The sequence below is a fragment of the Eptesicus fuscus genome, chromosome 20, assembly GCF_027574615.1.
Source record: "Eptesicus fuscus isolate TK198812 chromosome 20, DD_ASM_mEF_20220401, whole genome shotgun sequence".
Taxonomy (NCBI): Eukaryota; Metazoa; Chordata; class Mammalia; order Chiroptera; family Vespertilionidae; genus Eptesicus; species Eptesicus fuscus.
Genome location: NC_072492.1, coordinates 31,579,470 through 31,601,751, shown reverse-complemented (window position 1 = coordinate 31,601,751; position 22,282 = coordinate 31,579,470). Strand labels below are relative to the sequence as shown.

General features: G+C 47.3%; 1 protein-coding gene across 1 annotated transcript in view; it reads right to left on the bottom strand.

Moving 5' to 3' along the window:
- ITGB3 (integrin subunit beta 3) overlaps positions 1-20,811 on the bottom strand; it is a 49,532-nt gene extending 28,721 nt beyond the window's left edge. The window contains exons 1-2 of the mRNA XM_008149453.3: positions 20,745-20,811; positions 4,909-4,994 (exon numbers count right to left, since the gene is read on the bottom strand). Coding sequence (XP_008147675.1) covers positions 4,909-4,994; positions 20,745-20,811 — 153 coding nt within the window. The remainder of the gene's footprint in view (positions 1-4,908; positions 4,995-20,744) is intronic.
- Between the last annotated feature and the right edge of the window lie 1,471 nt (positions 20,812-22,282).

The window sequence follows — 22,282 nt, the reverse complement described above, 5'->3', positions numbered from 1 at the left end:
CTCCATCTCCCCCTTGGTGGTCACTGACATCAGAGGTCAGGAACAGAGCAGGCCTGCTCCTCAGCCACGCTCTCCCTGAGAGCCTCTTGCCCCAGAAGAATACCAAGGCAGTGACCTCAACACACTTGGCCAACATTCCCTTTCTCAATAGTCCAGGCTGAGTGGATAGAAAGAATGTCTCCAGGTTACTCAGAGAGAAGGAGGAAGGGTGGAAGATTAAAGTTCCAGTTCCCAATGAAACCGGATGTTACACAAAAAGGACAAAAATAACCAAGACCCAGAGGAAGACTGAAGCAGAGAGGAGGGAGGTTCTGGCCCACGTGCTGTGTGAGCTGAATTCCCTCCCTCTCCCGGGAGAGTGACACATGCTGTAACTCCCATTCTCCATGAATCCCATTTTGGAAATTGGGAAGGTAGAGCATGAATAACTGTCATTACCCTACCTCTCTCACGGGGTTTGGTCAGGGGATTAAAATAAGGCTGTGAATGTGAAATCCTTTCAAATTCCAAAAATCTCAAAATAAGTCAAACATACTGGAATCCTTGAGGTATGATATATATAAACAAATAAATGCAAATAGAAGGTGACTCTTTTCCACTATTAGCATTATAACTACTACCATTATGGTGAACTCTGTTCTTGGAGGACAAAGCATAATATGTGCTGGTACTTATTTTTTTCCCCCAGAGAGCTACTAAACACCCAACCCAAATAAATTAACATTGTTCTCTAGATTGACATCCAGTGAGAACAAGAAATCACTTGAATGTACAAAGGAAGATGTTAGCAGGAGACAGAAAGGAGGAGGGGAAAAGGAAAGCATTTAATTCATGGTTACTAGTATTCACACCTATTGTTTTACAGAGAGAGAAACGCTTTTAATATTATACTTTTTTTTTTTCAATAACAAGTTAGAGCAAAACTCTCCAGATAAACATTTATCCTCCAGGTTAAAAACAAACAAACAAACAAACAAAAAAAGAAAAGAAAAGCAGCAGAGAAGAATAAAGTCATGTTAGTAAATAAAAAAGAAATGAATACTGGCCTAAGCCCTTCCCCAGAGATGCAGAGAAGAACATAAGTAATTCCTATTGGATTCTTCTACTTTGCTAGAGCCAAACGCATTCTTCTTCTCATCCTTGGATGTCAAGCTGAGTGTGAGCTGGTCCACCTCCTATGTGCAATCAGGACTATATAAAAATTCCTAGTATTTCCCTCCATCTCAGGGTTGCTAAATTTAGCAAATACTTGGGACATTCTTATACTAAAAACTAGAGGCCCAGTGCACGAAATTCATGCAGGGGGTGGGTCTCCTCAGCCCAGCCTGCACCCTCTCCAATCCTGGGGATTGGGCCTAAACCGGCAGTCAGACATCCCCCTCACAATCCTGGACCGCTGGCTCCTAATCGCTCACCTGTCTGCCTGCCTGGTCGCCCCTAACTGCCTCCACCTACTGGCCTGATTGCCCCTCACTGCCTCTGTGTGCCAGCCTGATCACCCCTAACTGCCCCCCCTTGCTGGCCAGGTTGCCCCCAACTGCCCCCTCCCTGCCGGCCTGGTTGCTCCTAACTGCCCCCCCAACTGCTGGCCTGGTCACCCCTTACTGCCCTTCCTGCTGGCCTGGTCGCCCCCAACTGCCCCCCTCTGCCAGCCTGGTCGCCCCTAACCGCCCCCCCCCCACTGGCCTAGTCACCCCTCACTGCCCCCCTGCCAGCCTAATTGCCCCCCCCCCCGCCAGCTTGGTCACCCCACACATCCTGCTTGTTCAGTAGTTTGGTCGTCCCTCACTAACCCCCCTGCTAGCCTGGTCGTAGGCAGCCATCTTGTGAGGGTGTGATGGTCAATTTGTATATTACCTCTTTATTATATAGGATTATTTGATTCTTTAATTAAAACTTAAATGGGTGTCCTGTATTTTATCTGGCAACTTTAACTCCACCTGACCAGCCTTTTCGATTAGCAGTATTTGCCAAACTTGCTATCATAACAACCCATGCTGATGCAATAGATACAGGGTCCATCCTGGGAACCTTTATACTTAACCAACACCCCAGGTAATTCTCACCACCAGACAAGTTTGAAAGGGTTTAGATTCTAACATGGCACCAATGAGGCCAAGACCACAAGTTGAATCTCTGTGTGAGGCCGGCCTCTTTGCTAGATTCACAGCCCAAGGACAGAACACCACCCCAACCCATGTCAGTTTCCAACCCCCAAGAACACACCCTATGCGATGGGCCCAAAACTCTGCACTCATCCACATTGGCTATGTTTTCCTATTGTGGGGCCAATGCTTGCTATACACACCCAGAGCGGCTGTCCTCGAGGACCAAGGGAATGCTGAGCCCAACCAGTTGTTTTTCCAGACTCTGCCAATCCTGCCTACAACAGCCAAGGTAGGGGAGGCAGAAGCAGTGGGCTCTCCAGGATCAACTAATCAACAAATCACATACAAAATGGCCCCCACGGCTCACTTTTGGTTTTTTTAAGTCAACAGCCAAGACACTTTCAGCAGTTAAACTCAGCCTGTGCAGGGGAAACCTCAGGGAAAAAATAACAGCCATGTTCAGGTTACAGCCTGGGATTCCCACCTCCCAACCCTCCCTGGCTGACGTGTTTTGTCTCACAAGGGGCTCCTCCCATATCCTCCTCTCCTCCTCCTCCCCACAAGCCCTCCTCTTCCCCTCTTCCCTTGCTCTGCCTCTCCTCCCCTTCTCCCTCTTGCTCAGAGATAGTTGTAGTCATTCGCTAAACCTTTGACCTCCCCCACTTTCCTGTTTATATTGCATTCTCCCAGAGAATATCTTATTGGACTTTCTTCCTCCCCTCATTAATTGCTTTTGGTCCTAGTGTACCCATTTCCTCTCTGATTACACCCCCCCATTCCTTGGCTGGTCCTACCTTATGCTTTTATCTTACCTTGTACCTTCAAACCCTGCCCTCCCCTGGTCTTTCCCAGGGGACAAAATTCACCAGGGTCATCCGTAAATAATCTGCATTTGCATCTCTGAAATCTGGTTATGAATCCTAGGGGCTTCATTGGGTCAAGCCTCAGCATATCTCAGTTACACAGCTTGTCCCTATGCAGATCAAGAAAGGTGACAGACACTCTAAGAATATGTTTTCTTGCCCAGCCAGCATGGCTCAGTGGTTGTATGTCGACCTATGAACCAGGAGGTCAGGGTTCGATTCCCAGATGGGGCACATGAGCAGGTTGTGGGCTGGATCCCCAGTGTGGGGTGTGCAGGAGGCAACGGATCAATGATTCTCTCTCATCATTAATGTTTCTATCTCTCTTTCTCTTCCTCTCTGAAACCAATAAAAATATTTTTTTTAAAAAAAAAAAGAATATGTTTTCTTTCCCCCAGACTCCTCTGAGCCATAGTTGTCTCCATTTTCTCTTGCTTTGGGGGGGAAAAAGGAGGGAGGAAGATACTGGGCTGCTCCCGTGGCTACCCCACTGCCCCAGCCAGCTTCAGGCCATCCATCCAATAAGGCACCCTCCCCATCTAGCTCTCCCATCTTCCAGGATTCAGCTGCAGAACTCCAACTTCCTTGTAAAGGAAACTTAACGCTATCAGGATGGTGACCAAGGGAAGAAGGATATGGCAAATGAGAAGGGAGGAGACCACATCACACTTGAGCAGCCAGCTCAGCCCAGAGGGGTGGAGAACCTTTAGAGTGGAGGGGAACAGCTCACCCACCCCGCTCTGCACCCCCACTCGCAGCCCCAGGGAATGTTTCATTTGCTAAATGAAGTCAATGTGGCCCAGATGTTGGGCAGCTGCCTCTGGAAGCAGTTCCCGTGCTGAATTGCACACAGGCCAAAGCAGTGTGTTGAGCTGGCCTCTGCCTTTGGCAATCAGTCCCCTTGTAGAGGCATAAACATAGCCTCCCACTCCCACACACCCACCCCCGCCACCACTGGCCTGTCAGGAAAGTTGCCTTTTTAGGAAACTCAGTAGATTGGGAAGAGAAGCAGACAGAGAGAATGAGAGCCTGGGTTAGAGCAGTCCAAAAACTGCTAAGGGCAGGAACATGCTGTCGTGATGGAGAGTGTGCCTCAGAAGACTGAGATACAGCCATGCTGGGAGTTCAGGTAACCACCTGCCAGGGGCCAGGCCAATGACTCAGCCTCCAACTCTGTAATCACTGGAAACTTTCCAGACACACACACACATACACACACCCCAAATAGGTCTTGCCAGCTCCAAATTCCTGTCCCAGCCACAAACACAGCCATTCCCCCAGACACACTCATTCCCTAGGGCCCCAGACACAACAAACCCTCTGCCTAGACACAGCTAACCCTTTCCTGTCACCCACTCATCCTCATCAAATTGGTCCTTCCCTCATTGACACCTAGGAGAGGAAAAGAAGGAGAAAAGGAAGAGAGAGAGAAAAAAGGTAAAGTCATGGGGCTCAATCATCAGAGAGGAAAAGAAAAGAGAAAATACCTTCTGACAAAACATCTCCCCACACAAGGATAAGATCCTTTTTTATTTGCCTTTTAAAAATGCTGGGATGTCTATAAACCAGCATCCCCGGTGTACCTATAACCCTCTCCTGCCTCTCCTTTTGAGATCTGAGGCTCTACTTCTGTGGAATATTCCACCCCAATAAGAAGTAAGCAAAGTGTGGTAAAGGGTGGCAATGGCTACAGCAAGTCCAAGAGGACCAACCAAATTGGCCAGGGCCACGAGCCATGAGGTAAACCCTGGATTGCCTTCCCAGCAACACCCCATAACAGCTCACTTCAGCATCCATCAATGGGAAGGCTTCGCCCTAGTTTTGTGCAGAATGGGCAAAGGGCTTGTGTATTTAGGAGGGAGATCTCCCATGGGTCTGTTCTTGCACAGAAGCAGCTAAGTCTGGGAAATAAGTAAGGTTAAGTGTCTGCTCCTTACCTGATCTGAGCACCAGGCACACATGGGACTCACAGCCAGACATTGTTGGCAGGAGCTCACGCCTCGTGTGGTACAGATGTTCGGTCCTGCAACAGAGAGACGAAGGCATTAACCCTGATCTGACTTGGTAAAGTAACGGGCCTGCCCCATCCTTCCCAACTTTCCCAAATGCCCAGGTTTACAGCTCTCAGATGCACACACTCACCCTAACCGAACCACAGACATTTACCAAATACATGCTGTTTGATAAGAAGAAGGATGAGGAAGGTCGGGAGAAACTCATCACTGACCACCACTGATGAGGCCACAGTGAGGGCAGGTGATGGAGCAAGGCTGAGCCATGGACCAAAGTGTCAGCTCATAAGTGATGGAAAGGTTTGAATTAGCAACTGGTTTGACACCTACACTGTACAAATGAAAATCTGAGGTCCAGAGCAATGGCAATGTGTCCTTTCTCCAATTATTCTGATGATATATTCACAGCCATTACACGGGGTCTCCAAAGCCCTGATGCACTAACATTAACATGCAACCTAAATATTGGGGGGCTGGGATGGCCATGACAAGACCCCATCGGCCTACCAGGAAAAAGAAAAAAATTTTCTGAAATCTTATCAAACTTCCCAAAACATATATCTTTGGATCCAAGCATAGAGTGCTCCGGGGAGAACTGCAGAAATGTTAGAAAAGGCTGACTGATACAAGCTGAATGAACATGGAATTTTGGAGTTGGAAAGCCTGTACTTGAATTCTGGATGCTCTTCTAACTAGCTGTGTCATGACTTTGGGCAACTCAAAAACCTCTATGAAATGATAATAACTGTCTCACAGGATGTATACAAGAATTCACTGAGGTAAAGGGAGAAGTACTCAAATGTCAACAGTCTTTATACTGTCAAAGGACGGAGGAAAAGAAGGGTGAGGGAGGAGCAGGGACAAGCAGAGGCCCCAAAATAGCTCTGAGAAGCCCAGCCTGGAAGAAAACCTTGGGCTTTTCCTTAGACAGAAAGCCGCCATCCTCCTTGCCTTCCCTAGCTCAGGTAAGCCTGGCCTCAGCCAGGTGACCCCTTCAGGGCCCCAGGAACGCCCTTTTCCAATATAAGGAGCAAATGAGAAAAACCCATTCTTCCCCAGGACCCAGTTATCCCGACGGTTCCTTTATCCAGTTTGCTAAAGTGGCCTCTTTGCCCCGAGCTGGTGAGACTAGCAAATCTACTGAAGAGAAACCACTTTGACAGTTGGGGTGTTTTCCCATGGTCTCCAAAACTTCTCATTGAGCTCAATGTCTCAGTCCATTTTATTATAGTGTGACTGAACTCCCGCCCTTCCAACTTCTGGACAAAAACATATCAAGAAAATGTGCTTACACACACACACACACACACACACACACACACACACACACACAAGTGTTAAGAAAAATTATCCAAAATTTGGAAATAGGCGAAGGGAATACTGGGTGCCCTTCCAATATAATTCAGGGTGTTGACTAGTAGACCCACCATGCTTAGGGATTATCTGACTTTCTAGTGGTGTGTACCTTTATTTGACTTCGATCAATTAGAATGCAACTCTTTAAGAGTAGAGGTTCACTTATAGAAAATCTATAACAATGGAAATGATTCTCGATGACAACAAGGTATATGATTCTTACCCAGCAGCACCACAAATGATTTCTGTCTGGTAGGAAAGGGGATCCCCAAAGGTTAGGGCTTATTGCCTTGCAGAACCTTAACCATTTTTGAATCACAATTGCTCTTTCTCTAGCCAGATATGAACACAGCCCCTCCTTATTGGAAGAGTTCTGAGAGGAACATAGCCTGAACTATTTTAGGAATCTCCTTCCCGTTCTGAAGTTTGCAAAGGGATTAGCATCCAGAAAGGTAATTCTGGACATAAATGCCATCGATTTTCACTAGGGAAAGGAGAACAACGTGAAGAGTTAGAAGGACGTGACCGTGGAGTACGCTGTCGACTTATTTTTGAAAAAAAATTTCCCGGTCTATACATTTACCTATTCATTCTCAACTTAGCATGTCCCTATAAGTCCTTGACTTGCAGCCACAATGGAAAGCCTCCTCAGATGTGAGGTAAATAACAGCAAGACCCCTCCTTGTGAATGGGCAGTCCCTGACCTCGGATGAAGTGCTCCTGGGACTTGTTCTTTAGGAAGTTATGCCTGGGAAGTGATGGCTACCCAGTTCCCCTTACATCTCTTTTTAATGAATCACAGGTTGATTTCATGAGAACCAAGAACCACCTCCCCCAATAGCCCCCACCAAGGCCTGCCATCAAGGGCAAGTTCCTGGAATGCAGTGGCTGAGAGTGACTGACTCATCAGAAGTCTCTGTGCCTGGGCCATGCTGATTCAATGAGCGGCTGTTCTGAAGCCACCCCTCCCTCCCGAACATGTGGAAGGAGTTTGGGCCTCTGTTTCCAGTCATTCATAAGGCCCATGTTCCTGTTCAGCCTCAGGGGCCCAGACTCGGCCCTGCTGGAGAAGTGGGGATCTTCATCAGAACTCTGTCATTGCCAAAAACAAACAACCCCTACCACCCCTTTCCTCTCTAACAGTTTAGCCAGAGCAGGAAAACAAGGGGGACTGGCCCTGGTCCTCACAGGGTGATCAGAAGGTTTCAATGAACCCATCTCTGTCAAACTCTGAGCACAATGGCTGGCACAGAGCAAGCACTCAACAAATGCCTTCACAGTAGCTATTGTTTTTCAAAGTATATTTTTATTGATTTCAGAGAGGAAGGAAGAGAGAGATAGAAACATTAATGACAGTTTTACCCCCACTGTCCCCAGATGCCTCTACACACCACCCTGTCTGGGAATTGAACCATGACCTCCTGGTTCATAGGTCGACGCTCAACCACTGAGCCACACCAGCTGGGCGCTATTGTTTTTGTTGTTGCTGTTTTATCCTGTGGCCTGAGCTGTTTCAGGCCGGTGAAGGTTTTACTTTCTTTTTCCCCTCCTAAAGACAGTTCTACAGAACACCCTGCACACCGGGGTAGTGAGGGCCTGGAGCCAGAAAGCCTCAGGCTAGAAGACAATGATCAATCCTCAGATCTGGCTTCTAAATGGAGTTAGGAATGTTGGGTGTTCCAAAATCCAAGCTAGGAGGGATGGCCAAGCAGAGCAGGCCAGTTAGAAACAATAGACAAGGGCAGCCAAAAAGTTTGCCTGGAAAGTAGTAGAAAACTATGGTTTGGCACCTCAGCACCATTCACAGAACCAGAAAAGAGACAAAGGGTGGGAAAAAGGGAGAAAAAAGAAAAACAAGGAAGGGAGTTGGAACCAGTGGAAGTCATAATGCGTCAATGAGAGCTATTTTGAGGACATGCTGTCCAATGAGACAGGATGTCAGAATGCAGAAACGGGCCACCCTCGTGGGGCCAGGGGACTTGAGGAGAAGGCTGTCAGAGGGAGACGTGTTAGTGGGAAGGGAGGATGATTCGTACTGTAAACACTAGGGATATCTCTCTTACTGTCTGCCAGAGAGTTCTGGCCTGGGTCCCCAGCCCTGCCACTGACTTTTGGCTCATCACTAATTAGGTCCATGGGGACACAGGGTGACTCAGGCAGTGCCTGATCTTCCAGCGCAGTCACCTGGCTGGGTGAGTCATCCAAAAACAAAACATCTGGGGACAGTGGGGATAAGGGGGAGAGATCAACCAAAGGACTTACATGCATGCATATAAGCCTAATCAATGGACACAGACAACAGGGGGGTGGGAGCATGAATGGGAGGTGGGGGGTAATGGGGGAATAAGGACACATATGTAATACCTTAATCAATAAAGAAATTTTAAAAAACACCAAAAAAACATCTCATGCTAACTGCCCTATGAGTGCACAAGTGGCTTCTCTAGAGCAAGTTGCTACGAAAGATTATTTTATTTTTGTTCTTTCATTCAATGTAGCAGCAGCTCAGTAACACAAGGAAGGGGAAGGATACCGGCAGGGGGAGTTCCAGGTAACACAGACCTTCGTGCTCTGAGCAGAAAGTTCCAGGAAGCATCGCTCAAAGGAGTAGGAAATCCAAACTATGTAGGATGTCCCGATTTTAGAGATTTTAAAATGTCTTTTTTAAGTATATCAGAGCCAATTCAATATGGTCTTCAGCATTAGAAGGCATTTGTATAATTTGCCTCCACCGATAATAAAATGTGTTATGGGTTGAACTGTGTCCCCCAAAAAGATATGTGAAAGTACCTATGATTGTGACATTTTTTTTGGAAATAAGGTCCTTGGAGGTGTAATCAAGGTGAAATCATTAGGGAAGGCCCTAATCCAACAAGACTGATGTCCTTATAAAAGGAAAACACCACATGAAGAGAGAGACAGAAAAAGAGAATGCCACGCGATGACAGAGGCAGAGACTGTAGTGTTGCAACTGGAAGGCAAGGAGCTCAAAGACTGCCAGCCACCACCAGAGACAGGAAGATGCAAGAAAGGATTCTCTCCAGAGTCTCAAAGGGAGCAGGGTCCTACTGACACCCTGATTTCAGATTTCTAGATTCCAGAGAGAATATATTTCTGTTGTCTTAAGCCACCCAGTTTTGGCAGCCCTAAGAACCTAGTACCAAATGGATTTGCATTTCCATAGCAAATGTGACATGCTTTTGAGGAACATTGCCCTGCAATACTCGGCATAATTGAGAAAAGCCAGCCTGGAATGAGAACACTGCTATGGTTAACCCACCTATGGACAATGGAAAAGTGGTTAGTTTTACACCTTTCTTCTCATATATGTCATGGTGGCAGCACTCATTCATTCATTCATTTACTCAACAAATTTTTATTGAGCATCTAACTGTGCCCAGCACTCTCCTAGGCATTGAAAATACATTGATGAACTAAACAAACCTCCTACTCTTGTAAATTTTAGTGAGGAAGATGAAAACAAAAAAACATACACAACAAGTACAATTTCAAACAGTGGTAAATGCTTTAGAAAATAAGGCCGGATAGAGGAATAGTGACATTGAGAGGAGGGAGCCTCCTTTAGAAAATGTGGTCGGGAAAGGCCTGAGTTAACATCTCAAGATGATATACAGAAGGAAGCCATGGGACGATCTAGGGGATGAGCATTACAGAAAAGAACTATGACAAGAGCTAGATGGACTTCAGCTTCTTAAAGAAATAGTAGGGCCTGGCTGGCATGGCTCAGTGGTTGAGCATCGACCTATGAACCAGGAGGTTAGGGTTCGATTCCCGGCCAGGGCACATGCACGGGTTGCAGGCTCCATCCCCAGTATGGTGTGCAGGAGGCAGCCAATCAATGATTCTCTCTAATCATTGATGTTTCTATCTCTCTCTCTCTCCCTCTCCCTTCCTCTCTGAAATCAATAAAAATACATTAAAAACAAATAGTAGGAAGAAAGAGGGAGGAGGAGAGAGGCAGAGAGGTGGTTGGAGAAGCAGTCAGGAAACCATTGCTGTGGTAGGGAGTGCAGCTTTCATGCTCCATGTGGTGGGAAGCCACTGGAGGAATTTGAGCAGAAAACAATCATCCTGGCTACTGAGAGGGAGCAAGACCAGAAAGAGACCAATTAGGAAGCTATTGCAATAATCCAGCCAACAGATGGCAGGGGTTTGGATTGGAATGGTAGTGGTGTCGATAGTGTGGTCAGACCCCAGCTATATTCTGGGGACTTGCTGATGAATGGCTTGTGGGGCATGATGGAAAGATGGGAAGGATTTTGCTCTGGGCAAGCAAATCCCCTTGGGCAAAGTTCAAATGTTTTGATCCACTGGTTATACCTTTTCACTGACCCTTTAGCCAGTAGACCCTGCCCATGTAAAGCCAGATCATGTCTGGTTATTGTCCTTAACTGTGTGAACACTCCATGAAGCCCATCCCCAGATAGAATCCTGTCTTCTGGATGGTTGTGATCTAAATTAACACCCAGTCTCCGGGAAACACCATAAGGGAATGGGTAGTAAAACAATGAACACTATTATCATGGGACAGTGGGAACAGTGCGGAAAGCATGCGGACTGGCAAGCAGGACAAACCTAAAGCCGCTTTTACCATAGAAAGCTGTGTGACCTCAGGCACACCCCTTCATGCTCTCTCTAGGTCCAAGGACTCTGATTCTTGGTCACATCCCTATTCAAGAGCTTACCACTGTTCCCTGGACTTTAACAAGTCTAACCCACCATATCAGCAATGCACTGGAGACCCTAAGCAACTGCTTCCTTTCCCCCATGCTCCCAAATATGGGCAGAATACTTATGCCATGAGTTGTTAGGTTTAAATGAGATAACAGATGTGAAGGAACCATCCATGCTGGATGCTCAGTAAGTGTTGGTTTCTTTCCTCCTTGCCTTTATGATAATCACTTCCTGCCCATCCCACTGCCCTCCATCTCAGGGTCAGACAAAAGAAAGTCCTTTGTCAGTAATAGGATATAGGGGAGAAATCACTAGTCAGGAGACAGGAGTCCCCAGGGATAGACCACACCAATGCCACTGAACTAATTGTCACTTCACCCTCAGGGCCTCCCTTTTTGCCTCTCGGTAAAATAAAGGGTGTTCAATTCGATGATCTTCAAGGTGCTGCCAGCTCTGTAAGTTTATTTCCCAGCCAGAAAGCATCAACAGGGTGACCAGGAGTCCAGGAGGTCTAGCCTCCCAGAGCCCAAGACCCCTCAAACAATGCACATGTGTCCATTTCTTCCTACTGGCTTAACTATTACAGTTTTTCTTTCTTTTTTTCCAATTACAGTTTACATTCAATATTATTTTGCATTAGTTTCAGGTGGGTAGCATAATGGTTAGACAATCAATATACTTTACAAAGTGGTCCCCTGGCATTCCCAGTACCCAACTGACACCATACAAAGTTATTGCAATTATTGACTATATTCCCTATGCTGTACGTTTCATCCCCATGACTATTTTGCAACTCCCAATCTGTACTTCTCAATACCTTCACCTTTTTCACCCAGTCCCCCAATCCTCCTCGTCTCTGGCAACCATCAGTCTGTCCTCTGTATCTATGAGTCTGTTTCTGTTTTGTTTATTCGTTTATATTGTCCTTTGGATTCCACATATAAGTGAAATCGTGGTATTTGTCTTTCTCTGACTCACTTATTTCACTTAGCATAATCCCCTCTAGGTCCATCCAGGCTGTTGCGAATGGTAAGATTTTGTTCTTTTTATGGTCAAGTAATGTTCCATTGTATGTATGTACCACATCTTCCTTATTCACTGGTCTATTGGTAGGCACTTGGGTTGCTTCCATAGGTTGGCTATTGTAATAATGCTGCAATGAACATAGGGGTGCATATGTTCTTTCAAATTTGTGTTTTGGGTTTTTTTGGATATATACCCAGAAGTGGAATCACTGGGTCATCAGGTAGTTCCATTTTTAATTTTTTTAGGAACCTCCACACTGTTTTCCATAGTGGTTGCACAAATCTGCATGAGGGTTATCTTTTCTCCATATGCTCAGTGGTCTAACTCTGATATTTGATTCAAATATTGCATCTCAAATTCTGGAAAATTTTATCAGTACAGGCCCCACCTCCCATCTGATTCACTCAGCACAGAGAAGAGGCAAGCCTGTACCAAGCTCTGTTTGAGGCCCAGCCCAGCAGTGCCCTGTTGGTGACCTTGGCAATCAGCTGTCCGGTTCTGCTACTTTTCCTCCTCCAGCTCATGTGGGTATGGACAGCAGATAACGGTGCTGTCACCAGTCCTCGCTGCCAATCTGTCTTCATAGGAAGGCAAATTGAGAGGACAATTTGGCAAAACCTATTAAAATTTAAAATATTCATGTCCTTTGACCCAACAGCTTTAGTTAAAAAAGAAAATCAGCTGCCCTAACCCGTTTGGCTCAGTGGACAGAGCATCGGCCTGCGGGCTGAAGGGTCCCAGGTCCGATTCCGGTCAAGGGCATGTACCTTGGTTGCGGGCACATCCCCAGTGGGGGTTGTGCAGGAGGCAGCTAGCTGATCGATGTCTCTCTCTCATCGATGTTTCTAACTCTCTATCCCTCTCTCTGCCTCTCTGTAAAAAAATCAATAAAATATATATATTTTTAAAAATCAGCCTATAGAAACATGAACAAAGAGGCATAATAATAATGCACAAGAATATCTCCTGCAGTTTTACTTGTAGTAGCAGATAATTGGGAATGACCCCAGTGTCTGCCAACAGGGAATTGGTTAAGAAAATTCAGATATATCCATGTAACGGTATGCCTTCTGGCTAGAATTATAGCTCTTGGGATAAATAATGGCAAGCCATAAATTGACATAAAAAGATGCCTCGTGCCCTAACTGGTTTGGCTCAGTGGATAGAGTGTTGGCCTGCGGACTCAAGGGTCCCAGGTTTGATTCTGGTCAAGGGCATGTACCTTGGTTGCGGGCACATCCCCAGTAGGGAGTGTGCAGGAGGCAGCTGATCGATGTTTCTCTCTCATCATTGTTTCTAACTCTCTATCACTCTCCCTTCCTCTCTGTAAAAAAATCAATAAAATATAGTTTAAAAAAAAGATGCCTCGTGTATATTATTAAGTGACAGTGATCCTATTATGGATGATCCTGCTTGAGAAATAACAATAATGATAAATAACTATAAATATTCAAGATTTCCACTAGCAAAGAGGTTTAGGGTTGAATACATGGACTTTTAAAGTAGCTACTAAATGTGCCTTTTGCTAAACATCTGGAGCTCTCTTCTAGGATGAAGTTTTTCAAGTATGTTTTTAGCTGCAGACCTTCCTTTTTTCCCTCCAAAAATTCTTACATGGAATTCCACATTATTAATCAATTAAAGGGAAAACTTCTCCAGCTAATGGTGGAGAGGGGCAGGAGCAAACCAAAGTCTCTCCCTTCATCTCCTTTGCCAACTTTTCAGCCCCTGAGACACAAAGAGACTGAGGCCCCGAGGTAAGATGACTTGTTCAAAGTCACACAGCGAAATGATGAAAAAGCCTGCCGAGCCACAAATCAAATACACGTTTCTCAATTCCAGACCCACAGTTCCTTTCACAATGAAGTGTTATTTTATTTTTTTCTATATGAAAGGAAGTAGCTTTTGTAAGTTTTAAAAAAAATGTAACACAAGTTTAGGTAAAGGAATACACATACACATGAGAATTATATGTGCAAGAGGGAAAGATCTGATGAACACCCCTTCTTATCAATAGTGGACATTATGGGGGAATAGAATTAGAGGGGAACCAGCCATTTTACTCTCCAATGTTTGACTTTCTTCTAATGAGGACATATCTCTCACTCTCTCCTTGAATGTTCGAATATCTTTACTAACTGAACTAAGAGGCGCTGATAGGGAGGGAAAGTGGTCTTTTTGTGGGAACATGACAGAAAGCAGAAAGGAAGACTTACAGTGGAATTTTTTTTCAAAGATGCTACCAAAAAAAAAAAAAAAATTTAAGGTAGAATATCCCCAGGCTTACTTAACAGTTTCTGGATCCTAGGATTGTGACATACCATATTTGGCCATAAACTATCCAATGCTCTTAGGACCAAGAATAATAAAAGTGCTGGTTGCTGCAGAACTCTCCCCAATATCCTGAAGATATTAATTGCTACTTAGCACTTGGAGAATCTAATGGCTTAATCTACATGGCCCAAACACCTCTATCCAATTAGAAAATTAAGAAATTGGAAATTGGATCCATGTTTGATGGATGTAGTCTCTTGCTTTCAGGGTAACCGTCTCAACACCTGAGGAAAATGGAGTAGCCTCGGATAACCTTTTAGCATTCTGATACATGCAACACCAACCAAGGAAACTCTAATGTATCACACTACTAGTAAGTGAAGGAAGCCAGACTTGGAAGGCTACATACTGTATGATTTCATTTATATGATACTAGAGGCCCGGTGCACAAATACGTGCACGGGTGGGGTCCCTCGGCCTAGACAGTGATCGGGGCCATCTTGCCCAGTCCCAATCAGGGCTGGCCAGCTGGCCAGGGGGAAGGACCATGGGAGGTTGGCTGGACGGGGGGAGGGACTGCAGGAGGTTGGCCAGCCAGCTGTGGGGAGGGACCGTGGGAGGTTGGCCGACCACGGGAGGTTGGCTGTGGGAGCACACTGACCACCAGGGGCAGCTCCTGCGTTGAACGTCTGCCCCCATGGTGGTCAGTGCACGTCATAGCTACCAGCCAGTTGTAATGGTCGCTTAAGCTTTTATATAGATAGATAGATAGATAGATGCTGCAAATAGCAGGACTATAAGGACAGGACACAGATCAGTGGTTGCCAGGAACTAAAGATGGGGAAAGAGAACTGATGACAAAGGAGCTCAAGGGAACTGCTTAGGGCAGCGATTTTCAGCCGGTGTGTTGTGGCAGGCGCACTGGTGTGCCGCAAGAATTTTTAAAACATGCCATACCTGACTACTTAGTCAGGAGCACTGACTTCTTTTCCCTTAGACTGTCAAATAAAAAAAATGACAACAACCAACACAACAATAGCTGTGAATGAGTCAATATGGTACCTTTTTTTCCCCCTCAGGTTGGTAAAAAATATATCACTTTTTTGGTGTGGTGCAGAATTTTAATAATTAGTTTTATGTGTCCATGAGATGAAAAAGGTTGAAAATCGCTGGTTTAGAGTGATGGAAATAGTCTATATCTCGATTATGCTGATGGTTACCTCAGTGTGCATTTGTCAAAATTCATAGAACTGTACACCCTAAAAAGAATAAACTTTAATGTATGCAAATTATACCTCAATAAACTCAAATTTTAAAAATGAGCGTTCCTGGAGATGCTGTGTGCATGGAGAGCTTCACATTTAAATAAGTGCCGGCGTTTGACACCGGGAGAACAGGCAGTGTGATTTCCCTGCTCCCACCTGCATTTCCATTTGTGACCTGAGCTCCATCAGGCACAATGATCTTCCCGCTCAGGAAGGGTCAGGGTTCAGAAGGGAGAAGGGGCGATGGGGTAAAGCAGCAGGCCAGCTCTGTGGGCAGCAGAGGGGGCTGGGTCAAGTCCAGTGGTTTATCCCTAAAGCTGCTCCGTCATTCCCCCAGTTAATTATCTGTCTGCTGATTCATGAGTTGTGGTTCCTGTGGTCATGCTTCCTCACTATTCCTGCCAACGAGGGCCGGAGGATGCTTAGGGCTGGGGAGGATGATAACCAGAGATCCTGAGTGGGGTGGGGAGTTGCAGAGGAGGCATTTCTATTAGGAAATTCCAAAGTCATATCCAGACTCCCCCTCCTCACTGTTGCCTCCTGGCCCTTTTTTACGTTGTCCCCAGGAGACCTCTGTCACTCACACTCACAATTTTGAGAAGGATAAAGGAGAGTGGCGCCCTCCTGTGTGTCTCCTCCAGGAAGGGGGAGGGGGGGAGACAGACACTTCTCAGAGGGTCCCCTGACTTCCCAGCACCCTCAGATCAGAGGTCTAAATGGTGCAATAGTGCAAAGGTCCAAATGTGCAAAGAATTCATGGTCTCGGCTGTATTCGACGAATGCCCAGATGGAGCACTTGAGGGTCTTCTGTGAATGAATGCAGATACGCAAATATTGAGTTTCTGAAAGTGAGGCACATCACCTCTAGATGCCTTTTCCTAGCATTCCATAGGTATTTATGTTGCTGCCTATGTGCCAGGCACTGGACCAAAAAAATGTTGACCAAATAGACATGTCCTTTTCCTCATGGAACCTGAAATCGCATGGACAACCTTTCCTTTCCTCTTTATCCAGAGACAGAATTTACGGTTTTCTCATGGACAAAGCAAATGAATAAGCCTCTCTCTTTCTTAGCCTCTTCCACGGGTTCTTGTTGGGACAGAATGGCTGAGATATGCCAAGCCACCAACAGCGAATGGGTTGGAATCAAAAGGGATCCCTTGTTACATAGGTGTGGGGAAAGGGCCCCATCGGTCTCATTCTGGGAGCTTGGATTGCACACACTCGTGAAGCAGTGACACTCTTGCCTCCAGTACATAGTAGATAGCATGGATAGCAAGAACAATGCCAATAGTAGCTGCCATTTATTGAATACTTATTTTGTGCCTTTTCTCATTTAATTGGCACAGTCATAGAAGTACTGTTTTCTCCACTTTACAGATGAGGAAACTAAGGACTCAAGAGATTAAGTAACTTGCCCAAGGCCACACAGCCAACAAGAGTTGAAATCAAGAATTAAACCAACATCTGACTGGCTTTAAGCATAGCTGTCCCTTTCCCCAGCCAACAAGCTTTCCTCCCATGTCTCTTCGGGCCCTGAGAATTGCTGCACAGGGCTCAGTTGTAGAGTTTCCAAGATACAAGATCAGGAGGAGAAATCAGCACCCCAGCTCAGAATGAATAAGTTTAGATGATGATAGCAGATAAAACTTACCCATTGGGTCCCAAATTAGAATAAAGACCTACCTATGGGGAAGCCACAAAACCCAATACTTCTTGGGTGATGCTGAAAAGATCACCTCTGAACATAAGTTCCAAAACTCATTTCTACCCTCAAACAACCTCTCTTCTCTCCATACCAGACCCTACTATTCTGGGAGCGTCTCTTTGCCACCCACACCCAGCTCTTTCCGTGTCCCTTCGACACTGTGTGTCCCAACATAACTCTCCTATTCTCATCCCACCACCTGCTGCCCCAGGATCTGATGATGCCTGCAACCCAGCCACAGGTAGTGTTTACTAGTAAGAGCATAGGGGTTTCAAATACAAAATATCTGCTTTCACTGGGGGCTGATTACTTGAAGATCTGGCTCTAGAGCCCATGCTTTTAAACACTATTCTACCCTGCCTCCGAGGGGGTCTGGGACTAGATCGGCACAACCAGTCACCACCGCTGAAATCACCCAAATTATAACAAATCTGCGAACAGATCTCCTACGAGATACTGAATGCAAACTTAGGTTTGTCGATGCAGTGGAATCCTTTATGAATCACTGCAATGTGTAAACCATATCAACAAAAGATATACTAAGGTTGAGGGGTGGAGAGAAAAACACCAGAAGCACATATACACTCTTCATGTTCACTAATATCGAGCCAGGAGCCACACCAGTCTCTCTATTGTATGGCACCTTACTTCTAAGACTGTAAATATATATATATATAATGATTAGACTCAGAAATCAGCCAGAAATTCAGAAAGCTGTGGATGTGAAAAGAAAAGAAAGGAAAAAAATGGTTTAAGTTCACAGAAGCAGGCTCTCCATAAAAGACAGCTGAGTCGCCCTTCTGTATGTCCCCACTGCCCCAATCAACGGCAGGCCGCATCTGAGCCACGGCTCTCACAACTCCCAGGACAGAATCCTGGAGACTCACAGTTCTGTGCCACGGTCATCAGGCTGCTCATTGCAGACTGAAGGTATCAGTTGACCTGTTTGTGCTTCCATCACATGGGAAGCTTCAGCAATAACAACTTAGCCCCCTATGTGTTATCTGTAACTCTTCCATGATGATTATCATTCACAGAATGTGGTGATGGTGTCCTGGGTGTATACTTTTCTCCAAACTTATCTAGTCTTATATGATACTAGAGGCCTGGTGCACGACATTCGTGCACTGGGGGAGAGGGGCTTCCTCAGCCTGGCCTGTGCCCTCTTGCAGTCCGGGACCCCTCGGGGATGTCTGATTGCCGGCTTAGGCCTGCTCCCCACGACATACCCCAAGGGGTCCTTAGCACTGCCCCTCGGAGACAGGAGAGGTTCCTGCCACAGCCGCTGGGCTCGCCAGATGTGAGCCTGACATCTGGCTGAGCTCCTGTGTTGAGCATCTGACCCGTGGAGGTCAGTGTGTGTCATAGTGACTGGTTGTTCTGCTGTTTGGTCGATGTGCATATTAGGATTTTATTATATAGGATATAGGTACTTGTGTATGTCAATCATATGTAATTTTAAAAAAAGATATTGTTGCCTTATCCTATATAATCTCTTATACACATACTTCTCTGTGCCGCGGCAGCACAGCCAAGGGTTGTGCGAGCCTGAGGGAGGGCTGGTGAAGGATGAAGAAAAAGACAGACAAGGGAATAAGCTGGGTCTAGGTGGATCTTCTGTGCCTTGGTGAGGCCACAGAACAGATCCAGACTGCAAAGCTGATGCTTTATTTATAGTCAGGGGCAAACAAGGTAATTTACAATGTTCTTGTAAGTTTCACTGTTTTTGGCAGCACTTGCTGCCCCTCCCACAGCCCATTAGCTACCCAGGAAAGATCTAGGGAGCAGTCACAAGATCAAGCTTAATTATGCTTAGAAGGCTGTGCCATCCAAGCTGGGACTTGTTTGCGACTTTGCCAGCAGGTCATTCTGAGGCCTAACCCTATAACTGCTCCCTACACTTCTCTTTTTTTAATACATTTGTATTGATTTCAGAGAGGAAGGAAGAGGGAGAGAGAGATAGAAACATTAATGATGAGAAAAAAAAAAAAACATTGATGATGAGAGAGAATCATTGATTGGCTGCCTCCTGCACGCCCCCTACTGGGGACCAAACCCGCAACCCCGGCATATGCCCTTGACCGGAATCTAACCTGGGACCCTTCAGTCTGCAGGCTGATGCTCTATCCACTGAGCCAAACCGGCTAGGGCTATACACACACTTCTTGAAGGTAGTCATCAAAGTATTTTTTCTCATCGAAGTATTTTTGAATAGCTATCTTTTGAAATGGACTTATCAATAAATCTTACTAAATTAAAAAAAAAAAAAGTACTTTCGCCCTAGCCGGTTTGGCTCAGTGGATAGAGCGTCGGCCTGCAGACCAAAGGGTCCGGGGTTGATTTCCGTCAATGGCCCAGGCCCTGCTCAGGGGCGCATGCAGGAGGTTAATCGAATGTGTTTCTCTCACATGGATATTTCTCTCTGTCTTTCCCTCTCCCTTCCACTCTCTCTAAAATCAATGGGGGAAACATATCCTCGGGTGAGTATTTAAAAACACACACACACAGTACTTTCTGCAGGATCTAAATTGTTACAAGAAGTACCACTCCCTTCATTGAAAGTACATAAATGAACACTTGTAACTCCTCTGCACGGGAACACCCAGAGGACTAGGAGCCAGAGTTTTCTCTGGGAAGGTCACCGAGGCTCTGGAAGAACCACGGGCAGGCCCCCCCCCCCCACCCCCCCAGCCCCCGGCTGCGCTGTGCTCTGCCCCTCCCCAGCTCCAACGACGCCCAGTGCCAACTGCCGTGGCCGCTGATGGTGTGTGCAGCAGCAGGAGAGACAAAGCCAGGGACCCCGGCCGGCTGCAGGGACCCTCGGCGTGGCTCTCGCAGGCACTGGAGATGCTTCGGATGCGAGGTCCGCCACCCCGGGAACACTGTCGGAGGCAGAGCCTTCATCCCTCCGAATCGCTCCCGCGGGGAGCCACCAAGTTTAAGAAAATGAAAAGTAAAACTTGGGAGAAGTCCAACGCAAGGAAAAAGAGGAATGTCGAGTAACTGGCAAACCCGCGCGCTCACCCTCTCATCTGAGAAACTGTAACCTCCGGCCTCGGCCAACGCGCGGGAACGGCCCCGGGGAGCCGCGGCTCGCCCCGCGGGCCAGGTCACCTGCGATGAGCGCAGCCCCGGCCGCATGCGGGGCTCAGCGCAGCGCGCACGGCGAGGCCGCCCAGAGCGGGCGCCTCCCCCGGCTAAAGCCTTCTGCGTCCCGGAGGACCATCCCCTACGGAGCCCGTCACCCTGACACGCCGGGGCCGGGAAGGTCCCCCAGGGGGCTCCAGGCTCCGACGGTCCCAGCCTGGCCCCGCTCACTCCGTGAGCAGCCGCGCCGGCCGGGTTTCCCCGCTCCAACGCTGCCAACTTGGCTGCGGCCGGATGCCCGACGCGGACCACCTGGGGGCGGCGTTCCCACCGCCCGGAGCCTCACTCACCTCCGACGCCGACGCCCGCCAGCGCCCCCAGCACCAGCACCGCGGCCCAGAGCGGCTGCGCTCGCATCTCGTCCGCCCGCCGCCACGCTCCGCCTCGGCTGCGCCCGCCCGCCCCACACCGCGCAGCAGAGCCCGGGGCCGCTTTTCCCGCAGCTGGAGGGGCGGGGAGGGGACGCCGTGGGTGGGACGCAACGGGGCGGGCCGCGGACTGGCGCTTCCTCCCCGAGGGCCCTTTTCTGGTCTCGGAGCCGGAGAGGGGGCGGTGGAAAACCGCGCCTTCTCTCGCAGAACCTCCATCCGAGGGCGCGGTTGGGACCAAGGGCAGGGCGCATCCTCCGCAGACATCCTGCTCCCAGCGTCCACACCGGTGCCCTGGGTTCGCTTAGGAAAGCCAGGAGCACGTGGCCCCTCTCCGGACCGAGTCCCACCTCCTCAGACAACCCGCAGGTCTCTCTCTTTCACCTGCATTGCACTCTCCCTCCGTGCCTTGAGTATCATTCATTCACACTTCCATTCGTTTAATTGACAAATATCTGTGGACTGCCTACTCTGTCAGGCACTGGTTTAGTCCTTTATTATTCACTTTTTTTTTTTTTCTTGAATTGGTTTGGTTTTCAGATAGACTAGAAGTCTCTTGAGGACAAAACCACATCTCAAGCGTGTATAAGCAATGGTGTCCATAAAGTATCCACGAAGACTTGCTCACACATAGAGGTATCTGATAATCATTTCAGGGCACAGTCCAGTAGTTCCACACACTCGTACACACTTACCCACCAGATATACGTTCCAAGACCCCACGTGGATGCCTATAACTGCAGAGAGTACCAAACTTTTCTCCTCTACATACACCCACCTTTTCAATTAAAGGAAGGGTTTTTACGGCTTCTCTTGGACACATCACAATTGCCAGCATCGCCGCTCTTGCACGTTGGCACTATTATGAAGTAAAATAAGGGTTACGTGGACATAAGCACTGTGGTACTGTCACCATCTGTCTGATAACCAAGAGTGGGCGGCCAGCACAATACAACCTGGGCAAAGGGATGACTGACATTCCTGGCAGGACAGGGGGGGTGGGAGTCTACACAAAGCTGAGCCCAATTTAAAACTTAAAAATGCATTGTTTTTTGAATTTGCCATTTAATGTTAATATCAGATTATACACTTGATGGCAGGTAACTGAAACTATGAGAAGCTAAACCATGGATAAAGAGGGACTACTGTGTACTCTCTCCAACCAAACTCGCAGGCTTTGGAGCTTTATCGTATTTGCCTCAAAGGCCTCCCCCTCAAGTCTTTCCTTTTGGTCTCTGGGTCTTCCCCGGACTAGAAACCTCAGAAAGCTCAAAAGGGCAAAATGCTAGTAGCACCAAGAAGCAGGAGGCCACCAGGGAGTGGCTGGGGCTGGTGCCGGCTGTGGAATGGGGAGCTCTGAAGCAAGGCTTCAGGCCTCAGAGAGGACCTGGAAATCTCTCCAGCTCCTGGGCTCCCCTAAAGGCCTCCAGGCTGCCCTCGGGCTTCCCTACTCCCTCTCC